The sequence below is a fragment of the Cryptotermes secundus genome, unplaced genomic scaffold, assembly GCF_002891405.2.
Source record: "Cryptotermes secundus unplaced genomic scaffold, Csec_1.0 scaffold66, whole genome shotgun sequence".
NCBI lineage: Eukaryota > Metazoa > Arthropoda > Insecta > Blattodea > Kalotermitidae > Cryptotermes > Cryptotermes secundus.
Window position 1 is genome coordinate 215,583 of NW_019731262.1, and position 20,912 is coordinate 236,494.

At 42.1% G+C, this 20,912-nt stretch overlaps 1 protein-coding gene and 1 long non-coding RNA gene across 3 annotated transcripts in view; one reads left to right on the forward strand and one right to left on the reverse strand.

Annotated features, from left to right (window-relative positions):
- Positions 1–8,725, forward strand: part of LOC111866677 (homeobox protein Nkx-6.2) — a 102,424-nt gene extending 93,699 nt beyond the window's left edge. The window contains exon 3 of the mRNA XM_023855860.2: positions 6,479–8,725. Within this exon, the coding sequence (XP_023711628.2) occupies positions 6,479–6,679 (201 nt within the window). The 3' untranslated portion in view covers positions 6,680–8,725. The remainder of the gene's footprint in view (positions 1–6,478) is intronic.
- Positions 1–20,912, reverse strand: part of LOC111866678 — a 273,720-nt gene that overhangs the window by 159,803 nt on the left and 93,005 nt on the right. The window lies entirely within an intron of this gene.

The following is a 20,912-nucleotide window of genomic DNA, read 5'->3' on the forward strand; positions in this document are numbered from 1 at the left end:
ACGTCATATCCAAGATGGCAGTAATCGTCAATGATAGAAATATTCCTAGCGGAAGTTGCTGAGAGCAGGAATTCAGACCTATAATTGACAGACAAGATGCGCCTCAGGGAGACGAAAGTTATTTGCAGAACAGTGTGTAAACCGCCCGTTCTCCGCAGCCACAAAACAAGCCCCCTTTTTATATAAATAACACTGTATATAGACGCGATAAGCGTGGGACAGCCAGGCCGGACGAGAGAGAGATAAATTGTATTGTTTTCCATTTGCAGTGATGAAACTTTAACCCCCAATTCTAACCCTCCCGATACAAAAATGGTTAGATATAGTTTTTCCCTCCTAACTGTCAAGAGAGAGAGCTCACAAATCCACACCAACTAATGTTCTGTGGTACAGCTCCTGGCGGAACGCGATACACAGAAACGAATTTAATTTGCCGTAAAACCCGTCACAAAATTAAATGTCTCTTCAGTAGCAGAGACTGTTACATGCGACTGGAAATGGATGAAAAGGAATGCCTAACACATCACAGGCTTTTCATGTTTTCTTTTAATATGACACCGTGTAGTTTCGCATGTTAACTGCATCATTCCTGGGGAGCACACAGCCTCCGTCTTCAAAGTCTGGCCGCGATTCATTGACCAAGCTACACAGTGTCACACGCTATAGATCAAAAATACACTGACGGAATATAATCCATTTTTGGAAACGGGCCCCTAAACACATTTTCGCGGCAACTAATACGCAGACAACACCTCCCCACTTAAGCGCGTGACAACAATAGCGAATCCACTGCCGTAACAATAAGCGCCGAGGCTGTTTGCCAGGCAATTGCGTCGCAACGAGTCTCTACAATAATAGAGGAAAGTGTTTTATATGTGGTCAGTCCTGCGGCTATATAACGAGAGCTGTGAGCTGTAGCATTAGAGAGAACTGGAACGGCGTCAAGAGATTGGGAATACAACGGCGTATAACGAGGTGCCCAGAATAACAGAGTACAGTAAAGAGTACAAGGACGAGTTGTGAAGTGGGTAGATTACCAATAGCGCTATAATTGATTGTGATTAAGAGAAACAATAAATTGGGGTGTTAAAAAATCCAATCATCCAATCCAGAACCCATTACTATTAGTCACGGAACCTCGGACACGCGACAATACGAATTCGCACAGAAGTGAACCCCTTAAATCACAGACTTGAAACTAACAGCAGCTTTACGTAAGAGGACAGAAGAAAAATATAAGGGAAAACAGCCAGGCCTACTTGCAAAACCTAGCAACAGACGGAAAGAAATACTGTAGAAATTTGTTTGAAAACACATGTGAGAACGTAGGCTGGATTCAACTGGCCGTGGACTGGATTCAGCAGGCTCTTATGAATACGATAAATGGCAGGGAATTCTTGACCAGCTGAATAACTATCAGTTTCTGATCCATTCTCTGGGCAATGAGACTCATAAAAGACATTAAAAATTGCATCGATTCAAAGTTCCGCATTCTGCCTACACAGTGTATGTGTGTGTTCCGTATGATTCTCACATTAAACAGCGATTATTTCCCTAAACAGCATTAACCGGTTGGTTTTGTAGCGGAGACGTAATGAGTTTCCTGTGAGGTACGGACTGAATTTATATACACTGCATTCTGCCCACAGTGTGTATTTGTGTGTTCCGTATGATTCTCACAATAAACAGCGATTATTTCCCTAAACAGTATTAACCGGTTGGGTTTTGTAGCGAAGACGTAATGAGTTTCCTGTGAGGTACGGACTGAATTTATATACACTGCATTCTGCCCACAGTGTGTATTTGTGTGTTCCGTATGATTCTCACAATAAACAGCGATTATTTCCCTAAACAGTATTAACCGGTTGGGTTTTGTAGCGAAGACGTAATGTGTTTCCTGTGAGGTACGAAATTAAACCTTATATATTATGGAGATGAATTTAAAAGGGTAAACAAGCCACAGCTTTCAGCTGTTTCCAGATGGCTCCACTAGTAAGAGTGCCGCAAGTGACGCCAGCGGTTGCCGCACACAACTACAAGGTTTTAATGTAACAATTAATAACAGGTGCTTTTGTTGCGAGTTGCGCTCGGCCTTTATTATTAGGAAATGAAATGTTGGTTAAGTTAAGCTCCGATGGCAGGGCTGCAACACGGTAATCTGCTCGTGAAGCGGGCCCGGTTTCAAGACGTCCGTCTGTGCTGTGCGTCTCACAGGCGACGGCCCCCTTTCCCGCCGCAGGTGCGGCAAATTTCGCGGCTCTGTCAATTTACAGCAAGTTACTTGCTGCCAAAATGTTCACCGAGATGTAATATAATTCCTGGCTTACTTAAGGACACTCTCAGCAGACAGGTGATACAGTGTACAATATCTGGATGATTAAAGAATAGTGAATTGTCAAGGACTTCAGATGAACTGCCTGTCGGTTCACTTGAAGTACTATTCACGCACTTTCTTGGAGGGGCTGAAGAAAACAACGTTAAGCCTCAGTGAGGATAGCGGGTATCTGGTCAGAGATATGAACCAGAGACCTTTAGAACACGAAACAGCAGTGCCATGAGTAGGCGTACCAACAGCATACAGTTACTAGGGAAGATATACTTAAAAGCTGAAGGGCACAACGAGTCTGGATATATCAGGAAAGAGCTTTTAATAAATTAAATACAAAAAGAAGAGATGAATATAGACAAAATTGGATGAATCATCATGATAGAATGGCCGATGTAAAGAATAACCCAAACAGATTCAACACAATAAAACAAAATAATGCCAGAAACACAGAAGGACTTTTGGTGGATATCTGAAAGAGTTTTACCATGAAGAGAAAGGACATGACCTCTGAGCTACCAAATTGCTTTCACGGATTACTGAACGAAGCTGCGACATATGAAGTGACGAATGTGCCAGGAATCGGCTGTGGCCTCACTTGAGGTATTACGTCGACATTTACCTCGAGGGACTGAAGAAAAAAGGGCAAAAAACTCTGATTAGTAGATGCTGCATCTGAAATTCGAAACTGGGACCCATGGATTCCGGAAATGCTACGCTTTCAACGGAAACTTTCGGCAAGACTTTTGTCACTTTTCTCTAAGCATGTGACGTCATCTGTTGCTGTGAACGAAAGACATAATAAACAGAAGGCGTCGGAAATAGAGCAAACTAAAAGTCAAAGTTGTCCTTGTGTACACGCCATGAAGACGTATGGGGGAGTGGATGTATAGATCCACGTATTCTTGACCTCGGGACTAGTTTTAGGTGAACGGTCAGCTTTACGGCCCGGCCGCTTTACTCCTGGGGAAAGAGCCTAAGATAACCATAGGATAGGAGGACAGGTGGGTCCCACAGCAGATCTGGACGATAAGAAGAAAAAAGTCTCGCCCCTTCCGGAACTCGGCCGTGCGGCCGATAACCAGCCTCTATATCGACTGAGCTATCCCGGCTCATTTAGGGAAAATGAAAATATATGTCACTAAGAGATGTGAAGTGAGCAGTTTAGGACATTACATTAGAGGAAGTTTATGATTTACATAGAGAACCGGGATAACGACTGGCTAGGGGCTGGACGACCGAGATGTCGGAGTTCGAGTCCCGGTGGGGGCAAGAATTTTCACTTCTCCATGGCCTCCAGGTCGGCTCTGGGGTCCACTCAACCTCCTATCTAATGGGTACCGGGGACTCTTTCCCGGGGGTTAAGTGGCCGGGGTGTGAAGCTGACCACTCATCTCCAACTAGTGCCGAGGTTAAGGAAATGTGGATCTATCCATTCATTCCCCCTACGCCTTCATGGCGTAATGCTTAATTAGTTAAGCTCAGGGACAATTTTACATTTACCTTTTGTGATTTGTATAGATCACCTGGAATAGATGGTAAAAGTTAAAGGTATCCTTGCAACAAGGAGTGGAGTCCCACAGGGATGTGAGACGTCGAGGATCCCACATTTTCTAGACAATCGTCTCACAGATGGCAGGATGTTGTCAGCTTTACGCGCCAAACGGCCGACTTTACCCCCAGGAAGATTCCTGGTACTCATTTCTGTTAGAGGGCGAGTCGATCCCAGGGCCATGGTGCGGCTGGAAGGATAAGGTCAATTGAAAAAAATTACTTCATTGAGAATCAAAACCGCGACCTTACGACTTCTAGCATAGTGACCTGGAGTGGATGGGCGAGTGAAGTGGAGAATAGTAAGATGAGCTGGAAGTGTAGCCAGAATGGGGAGACAACAAATGTAAACATGTAGGGGTTTTGGTGGGGAAACATTTTGGAAAATGCTGTGTTCGGAAAACAAGAAATTGGGGGGGGGGCGGAAACGTGAAAACTGATAATTCGAATGTCAGTTATGAGGATGGAAAGTTGGATAGAACTGGCTCTGGATGATGCCCAATGCAGGGTTTCGGTATTCACGATATTAAAATTCCCGAGCATATTAAGCTCAGGGAAGTTAAGTGGCCTTATTTTGAGAAAATGCTTTGTGCATTACGAGTGTAACTTTGAAAATTGAGTCGAGTCGAGCCTTATGTTACGACCGACATTCAGTCGGCCAGTCCGTCTTGGAATAGAGCTCCTTTCTGGAGCTTAAGACCAGATTTTTATTAGTCAGACAGTTGCGGGTTTGTAAATGTGGGGCGCTCTCACCGGCGAGAGGACGGGTCGATCGTTTACAATTTCAACTGGTCCTCGCCAGCTCACTCATCCTCGAATCCGAGTCCCGTGGGACTTACGACTATATTTTACTGTCTCAGATTCGAGACTTACTTTTTCGTAGCCTTCTACGACTCACAGGGCTACGGTAGAGGTATTCGACCCCGCCTCCACATGGGATTTTACACTTCAGGTTCATCTGTGTAATATTTATAATATTCAGTCCGTACCTGAAACACATTACGTCTCCATAACCAAGCCCAACCGGTTAATGCTGTTTGGGGGAATAATCGCTGTTTATTGTGAGAAACATACGGAACACATAAACACACTGTGTGGGCAGAATACAGTATATATGTATAAATTCAGTTCGTACCTCACAAGAAACACATTACGTCTCCTCTACAAAGCCCAACCGGTTAATGCTGTTTAGGGAAATAATCGCTGTTTATTGTGAGAACCATATGGAACACATAAACACACTGTGTGGGCAGAATACAGTATATATGTATAAATTCAGTTCGTACCTCACAAGAAACACATTACGTCTCCTCTACAAAGCCCAACCGGTTAATGCTGTTTAGGGAAATAATCGCTGTTTACTGTGAGAACCATACGGACACACATAAATAAACTGTGTGGGCAGAATAAGAATATTATAGGGTTAACGCGCGTGGTACATGTAGTTACCACGGTACTTTAGTGTGTTAACGTTTCTGGCGGTCATTCTCACTTGATCTCTACACTGCAGTGTACCCTCTCCACAACTCAATATTAACCCCTTGCCTCCCCACCCTCTCTATATCCCTACCGAACCACATTTTGCAAGCACCGCGACGCCTGTAGCCGCCTTACTAATACCACTTCATTTAGACGATAAGGGACTACGGACCCTGGGCGTGGGGGGATGCAAGAGGGAGGCGCTCTTTAGAACAGGCAGCATTATCTCGTCCCTCCCCCAACCCCCTTTCCCTTCTCTCGGCGCCATGATTGATGAGCATTACATGCCGGCCTAAATACCATGTAATTTGCAAATACAACGCATAATTACACTTGATTACCAGCGCCCTCTATTCCGGACTCACTTTATGATAAAAGATAGAGGAAGGCGGACGGGAGAAAAGCAGACTAGGATGATTAAAGCGGCGGTGATGTACTGCCGCTCTCACTAACTACCACGAACAAGAGAGAGAGAGAGTTATGCACGCTCAGAAACTCTGCAAGACCTCCCTCCCCAGTGTCCCTGTCTGCTACACTATTCTCGGATTCAAGCAAGAAGGCGTGCGGGCAACAGCCGGTTGCCGGTAGCAACGAGTGACGTGACAAGAATTAAACCAATCCGCGTCACTCATGCCTTCGTTTCCCCTGCTCTATGCGCCCCCTCGCGGGTTTCGTTAACTTTATCTTGGTGAAAATACACTGTTTCGCTTGCTGTAATGTGTTTATTTTATTTACTTGAAGTCGGTGTTAGTAGGCCAAAGAGAGCCCGCATAGCTCAGTCAGTATAGTGACCAGACTACGGGATGGATAACAGAAGAACTGTAGTTACTCGTATATCCTATGGAGAGACAAGAGATTCCTCCTTCCTCCACAGCTTCCGGACCTGTTCTGTGGCCCACACAACCTCCTATCACTCTTCTTCTGGGAGAAAAGAACCGGAACGTGAAACTGATCACTCGCCTCCATCTAATGCCGAGGTTAAGAATGCCTCCACTTCTCCATGCACCTTCATGGCATGGCGCTTATTTAAACTCAAGATCAATTTAACTTGTCACATTCAACGTCGGAATATTGTCTTCAGCATGTGTACTATCAGTATACATTTCAATCCTTGTGTTACAGGTCTGGTTCCAGAATCGGAGAACAAAATGGCGGAAGAAGCACGCAGCAGAAATGGCGACAGCGAAGCGCAAACAAGAAGAGGCTGAGGGACTGGCTGACGGGGACGGCTCCGACAGGGACGATGAAGACCTTGGAGTCAGAGGTAACGCTGCAAAACGGCTGAGGCGAGAACTGCAAGAGGAAGAACTAGCTCGACAGTGAGGTATAGTTCTGTGAGTTATGTGGCGGAAGAACTGGCACAACAATGAGATCAAACTCGGCGAAGAGTTTCGAGGAAGAACTTTCACGGCAGTGAGATATAGTTTTGTGAGTTATGTGGAGGAAGAACTGGCACTACAATGAGATCAAACTCAGCCAAGAGTTTCGAGGAAGAACTTTCAAGACAGTGAGATATAGTTCTGTGAGTTATGTGGAGGGAGAACTGGCATAACAATGAGATCAAACTCAGCAAAGAGTTTCGAGGAATAATTTTCACGACAGAGAGAGATAGTTCTGTGAGCGCTGCGGAGGAAGAACTGGCACAATAATAAGATCAAACTCAGCAAAGAGTTTCGAACATGAACTGTCAAAACGGTGAGATATAACTCCGTGAGTTGAGAGATGATGAACTAGTGTCATATACATAGTATATTCCGGTGATGCTGCTACCAAAAGCACATAAAACACAGTGGAATAGATGAAATGCATTCTCTGACATTAAGACATCGCGTTGTCTTAAAATCTAATCACTGGATTGCTTGCATGCAGAAAGATGTGATCTGGACTGCGCAGGTCTGTGATGTGATCCAAAGAACAGAACAGAATAAAATATAAAAATACAAGATATTCTGTAGACTATCACAGATATGTGTCCAGTATTATAACGTGCCAATTTACATTTCAGCAAAACGGCGAATTCCGGGTCTACGATACTATGAACCCAGAACTTAATAATGAACTGTTGAATGTTAAACGTAGACTAAAATAGTCGGAAGTGCTACACAGGGAGTCAATTCGTCAAAGATTTGAAGACACAGTCGACATTGAATTGATGTATTATTTATTGTATTATAATTAAAGACGATTTGAAGAAAAAACTACTTTGCGTCCAAAAAAAACGGTTGAACTTGTTAATAAGAAAGCTACATGAAATTCTTAGTTTCTTTGAGTTTTCCTGTAACTAACACTGACAAATGAATACATATTACTTAACTCTTTAAAGCACTGTGGTAACTATATGCACCACTAGCTTTAACATTAAAGAACTCTGCATTTTTCCCCCACACACTGGATTTATGTGCTTCAAACGAGTCTCGCAATAAACAGCGATTATTTCCCTAAACAGATGCAACCGGCTGCTTTTTGTAATGGAAACGTAGAGTGTTTCCTGTGAGGTAGGAATTGAATTTTGACGTGCTATTTCGATGTTTTTCAAACTTCGAGAAAAATACAACGGTAGAAACAACTGAATAACATTATTCGCATCTTCTGACTATCAAAAACCAGGAGAAGCTATTCATGTTGGGCCCAGTACTGATGCCTCATGGCAGTTGTACTGCAACTGCAGCTAGTCTGCAGACAATCCCCTCTGTCTTCTGTCTTTTTCGGGCTTCAGAGGAATCACATATGATAACTGCTAGGGGTCAGTCAGGCTGTAGTCTTCTGAAATTATATTTAATATAGCAAAATAATGCACAATCTTGTTGGTTATGAAAGGGATATAACAATCTTCGTAACACTCTCGGAATGCAAATAGATCTTCATCATGATCCATGAAACTTAAATCAGTAAAAACGAGTAAATCACATAGTAAACATGTTTGTAGGCTGAGCGGGAAGTAGACATTAAGTTGTACTCAGCGCAGGTGTACATTGAGATCAGATGCATGATCTATGATTTCTGAAGAGAAATGACAAAAAGTGACACTCAATGTCAAGTAGCACCTCATAATGAAGAAATTAAGTATTAAAATGGATGTCCATGTAAACAAATGAAAGCTAGTTTAAGCCTGAATAAAATTATTTCACAAGAATCCATTACAAGTTAAAAAGTAATGTCTGGACACTTATCAGTGTATAGGAACCAGAACCTTCCCAGAAACTTCATGGATTTTTTATTTTGCTGTAACACTTTCAAGCAAAGCGGTTATTATAGGTACCACTTGCCTTAATATTCAAGAAGTACACAGTTTTTCCTCACAGAGTAGAATCATTTATGTGTTCCGTATGATTCTCACAATAAACAGTGATTATTTCCCTAAACAGCATTAACCGGTTGGGCTTCGTAGCGGAGACGTAATGTGTTTCCTGTGAGGTACGAAATGAATTTATATATATATATATATATATTGCATTCTGCCCACACAGTGTATTTATGTGTTCCGTATGGTTCTCTTAGTAAACAGAGATTATTTCCGTAAACATCATTAAACGGTTGGTCTGAGCGTGAATTTGTATATATATTTAGATTAATTTCAGGTCTGATAACGATACATTAAAATTTATCTAAAATCCGATGAAATTTTTTGAAAATGTGGACCACACATAATTATTCAAACTGGCAGCACATAAACGGATTCTGCGAAATAACAAACATAATCACGATTATCAGACAAAAATGTGACATCCCTCTGTTTCAGTGGGGCACATAGTTCACGGCATATTATATAAAATACATACATCTACTTGTAATTTCAAATTGCTTTCGCATAGCAGAGAATGTACAGTTAGTCTGCCCAGTTTCCTGACATTTCTTCTTCGACACTGAGAACTGACCAAGAAATTAATCCTGTATTACGCGGTTAGTTTTGAGACTTCTCCACTGATAGTTTCTTAGTTGAGCTCCATAATGGAGCTATCTGTGGAGAACTTTAAAAAATAACCACGGATAAATCGGGTAATTTCTTGGCCAATTTAGACTGCTGTGCCACAACAGAAAATAAGTCATGAAATTGTGTAGATTTACCCCAACACTGTAATAAAATTGTGAACCGAATATGATGATATGTACGTTGTTTAAGAACTGTCTTCCTTTATTTTACGACAATTTTTAATTTCATAATTCATATATAATCGAAGTGGAATCTTAATAAGAAAGGTTTATTTTTAAAAGAGGTTTAAGCAAGCACCCGTGGCCTATTTAAGATGTTATTCAAATATACTTCTAGAACTTAGATATAAAAGATAAGCCTCAATAAAGGGGCCATTCTCCGGGAAGACACGTTACAAATACAGAGGCAACCACTACACCGCGATATTCAGTATGGGTTTCCTATCGCATGCTTTACAACACTGTGTATACGATCCGCCAAAACTGACACGTAGTAACCGAGCTATAACGTTCGTAGCACAATGATATTGCTGTGAGAAAAAAGTTGTTTTCGTTCATGAGATTTGACCGTTTTCATTTTGATGAATACCGGTATTGTGATTCTCTGGGCTATGACACCGTTTCGTCTGGTATGTGGTTAACTCGCCAGTGGTTCAGGGAGTATACTCTAATAGGGACAGTATATTCCTCTGAATCATTGGTCATATTCCACCAGGGTACGCTGGAGAACACGACATGAAATTTGTTTACATTTAATTTGAAGCAGGAATTTGGGAGACCCAGCACATCCACCGTTAGTTTGTTTCAAAAATAATTTCAATATAGTACAATTAACTATTTGAATTTTGAGGCAGCATATTCCTCCGAAACGTCGGTAAACTTCTAATAGACGTCAGTGCGTCATATCCCAGAAGATCATGTATATCAGTAAAGTCCCTGAGTAATATGTTACAGCACAAATCACGGAATTAGTTGTTGATATGTGGAAGAGAGTCTAATTCTCTCTTTTGACTCTCCTGTAACTTGTTTCCTCAATTCGAAATCATAGGCTGCTGCTATCTCGCGTTCCGATACTTATGCTACCAACCGTATAGCCTACCACAGAGAAAGTTGGTATTATTTGGATACGATGGTGACATTTACAGACACATACTACATTTCGCAACAAACACAATGTACAAATATTACTGTCTTTTGGAATGAGAAGTCATATAACCCGACGAATAGTCACTAACGTTTCGGATAAATTTGTTGCTTCCATCTTCAGTATATAAGTAGTTCGAAAAGAAGTGGAACGGATATATTGAAATGGAGAATAACTACGAGGTTCGTCTGAAACGTCGCTAACTATCTGACACACTTTGCGATGTCACATGCAGTTTACACAATTCTGCTGTAGACATCTGTACTTATTACTTGAAACACACAGAAAAAAAAATCATAGAACATTCTGAGTTAAACGCAATGCGTTCTGGAAGAAGCTAGCGATGTGTAAGAATTTGGCGTTTAGTTTAAAATAATCTTCTGCTAAGAACGTGATGAAGTGCATGTTGGGTCTCAATGGACTCAGCCATGGACACGTCTGACCAATCAGTAACGTGCTCTCCTTCAGCGCATGCGCACGCAGTCAGATTCTTCCCAGATAACAACCGAGTCTCAGTATTTCCTGATCCGATTTCATTTGCTACGATAATCGATATTTCCGCTTTCTAGCGTCACTGAAATGGATGTGAACACCAGGAAGTTAAAGTAAACACTGATAATCCGGTTACAGTTATCCAGATAGAAATATGAAAAACGCTGTTCATAGTTGAGTACATACTTTGAAGTACACTTAGCGGCATTTAGGAAGGCAGATGAGTCACTTCTCTGTTCAGAAAAAATCGATAGTTTCTTCAAACCTGCATTATTATTGTACATTCAAAAAGAAGCACAACGTCTGGGTCTTCTATCGACGAATGAATGTATTGTCTTTTTCCAGTTTGTATATAAAGTCTCTACAGTGATATATTTTTTATTTATTTCCATCAGCACTGTCTATATCATTAAATTTTCCATTTATTTGTTTGCTAAGTATTTTCTTTGTCTTTTAGGATTATCTTTTGCTTCGCTTAATCCGGGTGACTTCTCGCCCCGAAAATTATTCCGGGTTATCGAGGGTTTACTGCACTACCAAAACCCATTCTTGTGCATTCCAAATTCTATTTTTGCGTATTGTACTCAAAATATAACTAGACTTACGCCTCTTTTACACACATAAAGTACCTGAAAGTTCGATGTCTGTAATTTACAGACACGTTAAAGTTGGTACTAACTTCACCGACAATCGGCGGTTGCTCGATCGGTATAGTTCGCTTGCGGACTAAAGCCACGGAGTTTGTTTTGTTGTTATACAACCCTTAAATTTACAAATAATTTCATCACTTAATCTCATTTTATTCGATTGTTTTTATAATGAAACAAGGAAAGTAAACACTGAGGAACGCTTGAGGACACCAGCCACTGCATGTTTGTTTATGGGAAAACAAATTTGAAATGTATATAAAATTTTAGCTGTGTTAACATGTATACAGGTACGAAATTATTGTAGAATCTGTATGTATGTGAGTGCGTATGTCTGTGGATATGTATGGACGTGAAATAATTATTGTAAATGTAGTGTAAATGGAAGAAAAAGAAACAAAAAGCCAGCAGGATTTAAACACAACTATTGTAACGAGAGATATTGTACGACGTGTGAACTACTAACATATATAATAACATTTATTTGTAATATAAATATGTTGCCCAGAACCACTGATTATCACTTTATTTACCAACCAAATGCAAAGAAGTCTGACTCAATCTACAGGCGGCTTCAATCGAGAGAAGAGAGGAAGTTTTCCGACTGGTAAACTCGGGTCAAGGAACGAACGATTGAGGGTGGTGTTGCCTCCACACTGCAGTCTGTTTCCCCAGGGCTATCTCCATTGCTCGCCTCTCCTCTGTCAACACAACAACAGGAAACTCAGAATATAGAGACAGACGGAATGACAGCTAGAATCACGGACTCCGACAGGAACATTTCCAAGAGAAGCTGCAGCCACCCCCCCCCCCAAAAAAATTTGCTCAGATGCTTCGGTTAAAACCGCTTTAGCACGCCGCCCCAGAATTGTGGGGCTCTACTACTAAACACAGAAAGCGCCACGTTTAAGAAGACTCATCATCATCATCATCAGTAATCTGTCAAGACGACAGGTCCACAGTCTCTTTCAAAACAATTCCTCCACTTAATGCGATCTAGAGCTTTCTCCTTCAAATGACAGTATCCTCTTCTGTCCCCAAGGTCATCCAGCATCTTCTTACGTCTTCTTCCTCGTCTTCTTGTCACTTCTATCCGCCCATCTATCTTTCCTTCGATAGCTTCTTTTAGAAGGCAGTTTCTGCGTAAAACATGACCAATCCAATTAGCCTTCCGTTTTCTTATTTCATGTAGGATATTCCTCTGCTCACTGACTCTAATTAATACTTCTTCATTTCTCACATAATCGGTCCAACTGATCTTCTCCATTCTTCTCCAACACCACATTTCGAAACTTTCCAGATGTTTCTGATCTACTGCCCTAAGTGTCCATGTTTCAGCCCCATACAGAGCTATGCTCCAAATGTAGCATTTCACTAGTTTCTTCCTCAAATTTAAGTCCAATTTGCTGGTAAAAAGATTCTTCTTCTTGCTAAATGCAGCTTTTGCCATGGCAAGAAGACTAACATTAATTTTTTCCTATAAATATTTGGTATAATAAAATGTGAGACAGAGTTGTCCCTGTGCTTAACTAATTAAGCACTACTCTATGAAAGCGTATGGTGGAGTGGATCTATAGATCCACACTTTCTTAGCCTCGGTACTAATTGGAGGTGAGTACTCAGCTTCACGACCTGGGCGCTTTACACCCGGGAAAAGAGTCTCCACGACAGGAGGTTGGGTGGGCCCCAGAGCCGTTCTGGACGACGTGTAGAAGGGAAAGTTCTTGACCCTACCGGGACTTGAAATCCGACTTTTCGGTCTCCTAGCCCGTAACCAGTCACTTTTATTTCCTATATTCAATTTTTATTTTTTCCCAATAATCCGATGGACGGGGGGTCGGGTGCATAGCTACCCCCCCCCTGCGCCAAGGCTCATGGAAAGAATGCAAGTGAAAACAGACTGGAGTGGGATATAACTGCTAACCAGAAGGGTGAAAAATAGTCCGTGTTCATTTTGTTCCTTACCCGACCTTATCATACACTTTTCCGAGCGCGAGCATTGCCAATCCCACGATAAGCAGATAAACACAAATCGTGTTTTCCTACGCCAGTACTCCCACAATTATAATTTATTCCCATTATTCAAGGTGATCGCAAAATATAATTTTATATGCACTTTACAGAAGTGACGAAATTATGGCAAAGTACAAATAAATGAGAAGAGGGTAACATGTCGAAGTCATCATGAAATTTTACCAATGTCAATTATCACATGAGATTTGTGGCTTCTCGTGGCAGCCACTATGAAAATTACTATCTTCCAGAATATTCCCACCGCGGCAGCCCGGGTTCGATCCCGGGGCTGGTCAAGTGGGATTTGTGGTGGACAAAGTGGCGCTGGGGCAGGTTTTCTCCGAGTACTTCGGTTTCCCTTGCCAATCTTCATTCCACCAATTGCTCCACAATCACCCTCACCTATCATCTGGGGCTGGTACAATAGGGCAGAAGTGGCCGCAGTACAAGGGACTTAGTCCCACCCCACTAGCAATAAAAAAAATCTTCCAGAATAAGATGCTATGTAGTTTAGCACATACTTACTTCCGCTCTGAAGATGGAAGCAGCAGGTTCCTCTCCCATAAGTCAGTAAACACTGTCACGTGTATCCGGTAAGGCAACAGCAAATAATGGGTTCCGGAATTGATAACTCGATTTATTGGATAATTTCACATATCGTAACTATAATTCGTTATTACACTTTCAAGATGGCTGTATCTACGGCACACAAACAGCTGTAACACACCAAGTTCTGAACTTCCGTGAACGACGTCTTCCTGACGAATCCTCTCGAACAGTCTTCACTGGTTCCTATAAAGGCTCGCCACGGACCACATAGAAAACAAGTCATGTGATTCCTAGCTAGCAATTTTAATATCATACTCCCATCTACGCCTAGATCTACCATGTGGTCCCTCATTTCAAAACCATCTATGCATTTCTCGTCGCTTTCATGCGTACTACGCAGCCTATCTCATCCACTTCCCCTAAATTATCATTTCATGAAGAATGCATATTATGAAGCTCCTCATTCTGTATTTTTCTCCATCCTACTGTCACTTCCGGCCGCTTCACCCCGCGGAAAGAGCCCTCGGTACCCTTTGGATAGGAGGCTTGGTGGGTCCCAGAGCCGGTCTGGACGACGTGGAGAAGAGAAAATTCTTAACCCTACCGGGACTCGAACTCCGACCTCTCGGACGCTCAGCAAGTAAGCAGTCACTATACCGACCGAGCTATCCCGGCTCCTATTTTACAAAGTAGCAGACGGAAAACCAGAACCCCTGTGGCCCATTATGCAAAAAGAATAGCAAATTTCCTAAAAACAAAAAATACTCTATCTTGTTCCGTCAAAATAGAAGAGCTATATTATGAAAAGTGCCGTATCGTGGAAAGCAACGCTTTCTACGGCAGTAGAATTTCAGAAATGTTTCGGAGGAACATACTGCCTCTATCTTCAGGATCGAACAACAGCCAAGCAGGTAACCACCAAGAAAGAAGGGGTGAGAATTGTTTCTCTTGTTGGCTCCTTCTTTGGTTTATTCTTCTATTCTAAAGACAATTATGTATTCCTTCGAAACATCGGGCTCCCTTCGAACCAAATGCCGTTACACCTCAGACATAAGTACTCTTCGTAGTCACCGCCGAAGGAACCTCCAATCCGACAGAAAGATTTGGTGTCGCGTAGTTCAATAAGTTGTCACCAGCATCCCTCCCACGTATTACTATAGATTTACCAGACTACACGGCGACGGTAAACTCCACAGCGTCGTGAGAACCTTAGGTACCTCACAAACCGAACGATCCCGATATCCCTTCCAGCCTGACACGAGGCCCCCTCAGGAAGCTGCTGGCTAGACCCGTCGCTCCAGACGCATTCGCGGCCCAGGAAACTGTCGTGTTTTTCGCATTCAACTTGGCTGCGATCCGGCACACTTCAGTTTAAATTGCAGAAAGCTAAAAAAGGTAAAGCTATCCCTGTAACCGGCCGTGGAGGCCCATAGGGTTGTGAGACGTCGAAGCTTCCACATTTTCTAGACAATCGGCTCACAGATGGCGGTGAGGTCAGCCTTACGCGCCGGCAGGATGCCCTTTACCCCCAGGAAGATTCCTGGTACTCATTTCTGTTAGAGGCTGAGTCGACCCCAGGGCCTTAGTGCGGCTGGAAGTATTAGGTCAACTGAAAAATCCAATAATCTCATCGGGACTCGAACCCGCGACTTCCGGCTTGAAGCATAGTGCTACAACCAACTACGCTACCGCGTGTCCCTCCAGTTTAAATGGCAGGTATCTTAAAACACAAAAGATCATCGGAAAACACTGTGCCTGAATAAAACAGAGGAAACCTTCTTAAGACGCATACACGAGTACACTTAATTAAGAAGACTCCCTTCCTCCGTGATGTGACACCGTGTGGTCTGACAGAAATTTATAAAAGCTACGAGGAAATTACTGCCTCAGTTTTAGGGAGGGATATATAGGTATCAGCAGGTACCAGTCTACACGATGTCACATTCCAGAGTACGGCCATCATCTAAGCCACGGCTGTGAAAACCTAAAATCTCTCATATGTTGAACTGAAACACAAAATCCTAGCAGAGAAATATTTTAACCAGGAAAATGAGAACCTCGGAAATTTGTATGGATTCGAAAAGATGAAATTAATTTCTTTTATAGGTGCCTGTATATACTTAACGACGCTGTCAGTAGTTCATAACGTCGAATAATAGGATTATTAGTCGACGTATAAATGGAATTGATTTGGAGGCAGAAGGGTGTGACCTAATTTTAATTACTATCCCGACACTTGGAAGGACTGAGGAAAATTACGAAGAAGCTCAGTCACAATTTCCGATTTTTAGGCCAAGATATGAACCCTGGAGCTCGACAATACGAAGCACGTGGTTCAGTCACATCAATATCTGAACGAAGGAAGGCTAAAAGCAAACATCTTTCAACGACAGCTCAACTTACACACGGGATATCTTGTCATCCCCTCTTCGTTTGTTTGTTTCCGTCTGTCGTGTTCGATTGCCGAACTGTTCCAACAGAAAGGAAACCTGGGCTTGTCAACATCAATGCAAACAATTCCGACCGAATGACGAATGTAGTTTCAACCTGCTGCTGCTGCCATCTCGTAGAGGATATTGGTACGAATTAACACATTTCTTAGTCTTATGAAAACACAAGTTCTATTTCTTATATCATCTATACGTCCTGAATGTTATAAATGTTAGAGTCAGCGTTACTTCACGGCTGACAGTTTACAGCCGATCAGTTCGTCCTGGCGACAAGCCCCTTGAGACTCACAACCAGCAATTTTATTTTACAATTGAACACTTGCGGTTGTAGTCCTTATGTAACAACCTCTCTGATGAAAGGGTGGATCCGTCGTTTACAATTGCTGCTGGTCCTCGCCAGCCCAGCCATTCTCAGGTCCCATTCCCACGGGACTCATGATCATATTTTACTGCCTCACATTCGAGACTCCCCCGCAACCTGGAAGGCTTAGTCACTGTATTCATAACGCCCCAGCGAACAGGGTGGCCCAGTTATACCCCCAGACACTGGGTTCCCTTTTCCTCACCTGCTACGACTCGCTGGGCAATGGTGAGGGCATCCGAACCCACCTCCACACGGGATGATACTGTTCGATTTCCTGTCTCATTCAGGGGACCTAGCAGAGAACACCCAGAGATAATGCGAGATACACTCCGAACACTTTCCAGAATACACGTAGATGCGATTCGAATCCTCATTCCAAACCTTTCTTTTTAATTTCTTATTTTGAATGTAATCCCTTGTTCAAGGATCCAGCTGCTACGTCTATTGCTAGGCAACGGTTCGGTAAACAATTTTCCGCGGCAACGAATAAGCAAGCAACAACAGAGGAATTGTTGAGAACGCTATTTTCTGTTCGGTCAGTGCAAAGTGGTTATAAAGAAGAGTTCAGTATGCCTCATGTGGAAGGTATGTCTGCCCATCTATAACCTATAGTATCAGCGTATAAACTGCTGGACAGGTGTTTTTAAAATTCAACATAAGTAACTTTCTCTAAAACTTGTGAGTAATTCTGATTTTTAACCATACTGGTCCCTAATCAAATTCACTTTACTTAAGGTACTAAATGGGCTTCCCTTGCCCAATTGTAGAATAAACAGTTAAGCACAATTTGTGAACAGGTCGCAAGCTGTCTTAGGCTCTCCTTGGTGTGACAGGCCTACCCGCACAACACACGATCTGTGTTACCCGCGCAAGCATAACAGGCCCTTCTTTGCAATTAATTAACTAACCATCAAAATAATATTCGTAGAACTCAAAGCTACAACACCGCTAATAACATAGGCTACCAACAGACACGATCCCGAGCCAGTTCAGTCCACATTCTATCGCCAGAACCTGCTTCCCTTACACAGGTAGGTAGGTAGTTAGTTGGTTAGGTAGGTGGGTAAGTAAGTAAGTAGGTAGGTACGTAGTAGGAAGGTAGGTATCCAAATTAATGCTTCACAGATATTCTAACAAGCTTGTAAATACTAGGTGTAGAGTACCAAACCCAGGGATACATGGAACAAATGTAAAAATATAATGCTTCATTAGATCAAAATACAGTTTGCGATTTATTACTTATTAATACACGTAATGGTCAAATATACGAGAGGGACTGATGTTCAATTATTTAAAGCAAAGTGGTTTCTATAGGTACCACCCGCCTTAAAATTCAAATGTTAACTTTTCCCAAGCGATACATTTATGTGTTCCGTATGATTCTCACAATAAACAGCGATTATATCCCTAAACAGCATTAACCGGTTGGGCTTTGTAGCAGAGACGTAATGTGTTTCCTGTGATGTACGGACTGAATTTATATATACTGCATTCTGCCCATACAGTTTATTTGTGTGTTCCGTATGATTCTCACAATAAACAGCGATTATTTCCCTAAACAGCATTAACCGGTTGGGCTTTGTAGCAGAGACGTAATGTGTTTCCTGTGATGTACGGACTGAATTTATATATACTGCATTCTGCCCATACAGTTTATTTGTGTGTTCCGTATGATTCTCACAATAAACAGCGATTATTTCCCTAAACAGCATTAACCGGTTGGGCTTTGTAGCGGAGACGTGATGTGTTTCCTGTGAGGTACGAACTGAATTCTTAAATATTAGTTATATGTGCTTTGAAGCGTCAACATCCCAAAGCTTGTCACTCGTATATTTCGACCAGCAGTCTTTATTGCCAAAGATATTAATGCTGCTTCCTATACTCAGGCTTGCCCAACCGAATCATCCGCAACGCAGCCAATAAGCGGGCAATGCATCACTTCAGTTTGAGCCTTCAAATAAAATACATTTATGTCTGCATTACAGCGAGAGCAATGGGTCGTGCTGGATACAGGGCCATTTTGTTAAGTGCTGTAAGCTAGAGAATGGAGTGGGAGCACCAGAATGCCCATAGAATGCCATCCAAAGTCATAACATTAAGTGAAAGGGGGGGGGGATCAAGTTGTCACGTCCATTTACCACTTGCCACCTATAACACTTTGCTGATGGAATGAGCTGCAGGCCACATGCATCAAACCGATACAACGAATAAGCGAGATGGATTTTTGACGTCTTGAATTATATAATCAAATTCTTTCTATATATATATCTGTATGTCTATAATAAAATTGGTCTAAAAGATCTCTGAGAGTGCGTCATCAGCAGATAGTGACGTGGATCGTTACGTAATCATTTGAAACCTGATAGATTCTGTCTGCAACAAACAACTGGAACCAAACTCGACATGCCGGAGGTCTCGTTAGGCACACAGGGACTTCGCTCCCGTAAAGTTGGCTGCTCAGAATTTGCCGTGCCCTCAGAGATGTTTTAAACAGACATTGCTTCGTCACATTCTGTAGGAGGACGGGCTCTTTTCTTGGATATAAAAACTAATTATATGTCGGATATTTAAACTATTTTCAAAATGCTCAAGTAATTAATTCAGAGCCGAATGAACCCAGCCAACATTCTCACACTCCTAGCTCATTTTTACATATTTCAATATTATTTTCCCATCTATGTCTAAATCTTTAAAGTGTCCTCCTATTATCAGGTTCTCTTAACACAATTTTATATATGTTTCTCATAAGCACAAATTTTCATTTTAAGATTCCTGTAAGATTCCACTTCAAATACTGGGAGAATGAAGTTAAATTTCATATTTTAGAGTATAGTGGTAAGTATAAGTACCGTCTATATTAAACACAGAATACTGATGTCATTCCGTATATTATGTTAGAAATATTCCAACGTTTCGGAGGAATTTTCGACTTCCATTTTCAGGGTAAAGACAGCATGGTGTCATATGCCAGAAGATAGTAATTTTCAGTGTATTTGTGTGTTTCGTATGGTTCCCACAATAAGCAACGATTATTTCCCTAAACAGCATTAACCGGTTGGGCTTTGTAGCGGAGACGTAATGTGTTTCCTGTGAGGTACGAACTGAATTTATATACACTGCATTCTGCCCACAGAGTGTATTTATGTGTTCCGTATGATTCTCACAATAAACAACGATTATTTCCCTAAACAGCATTAACCGGTTGAGCTTTGTAGCGGAGACGTAATGTGTTTCCTGTGAGGTACGAACTGAATTTATATACGAATATATACTGCATTCTGTCCGGGGGAAGAAACTATATCTCAGATTCTGGGAACCTTCAAAATCTGAGATATAGTTTCTTCCCCCCCCCCCGCCCCCAATGTAGTGTCTCTCACTACGACCACCACTTCTTCTTCTCTCTCTCTCTGTCCACACAGTGTAGTACATCTGCATCGCACTGCATGCCTCACAGGCAGCCCTCCCATTGTTAACATCAAAATTTCGCCTTAATATAGCCCTCCCAACGTTAGCAAAAACAAACACAAAAATCCGATCATATGCTCTATCTTTACCAGAAGGACAAACGGGCACTGCCTGGGAACCTTCAAAATCGGAGATATAGTTTCTCCCCCACCCCCCAATGTAGTGTCCCTCACTACGACCACCACTTCTTCTCTCTCTCTCTCTCTTCACAGTGTAGTATTTGTGTGTTCCGTATGGTTCTCACAATAAACAGCGATTATTTCCATAAACAGCATTAACCCGTTGGGCTTTGTAACAGAGACGTAATGTGTTTCCTGTGAGGTACGAACTGGATTTGAACAGTAATGCAGATGAGCCCCATGCATCAATACGCATCTTCTGACTGGCAACGTATAAGGGAAGGTATTCATGTTGGACCCAGTACTGATGCCACATGGCAGTTGTAGTGATAATTGCAACTCAAGTGCAGACGACTCCTGTTGTCTCTTTTCCGCGTTCTCGT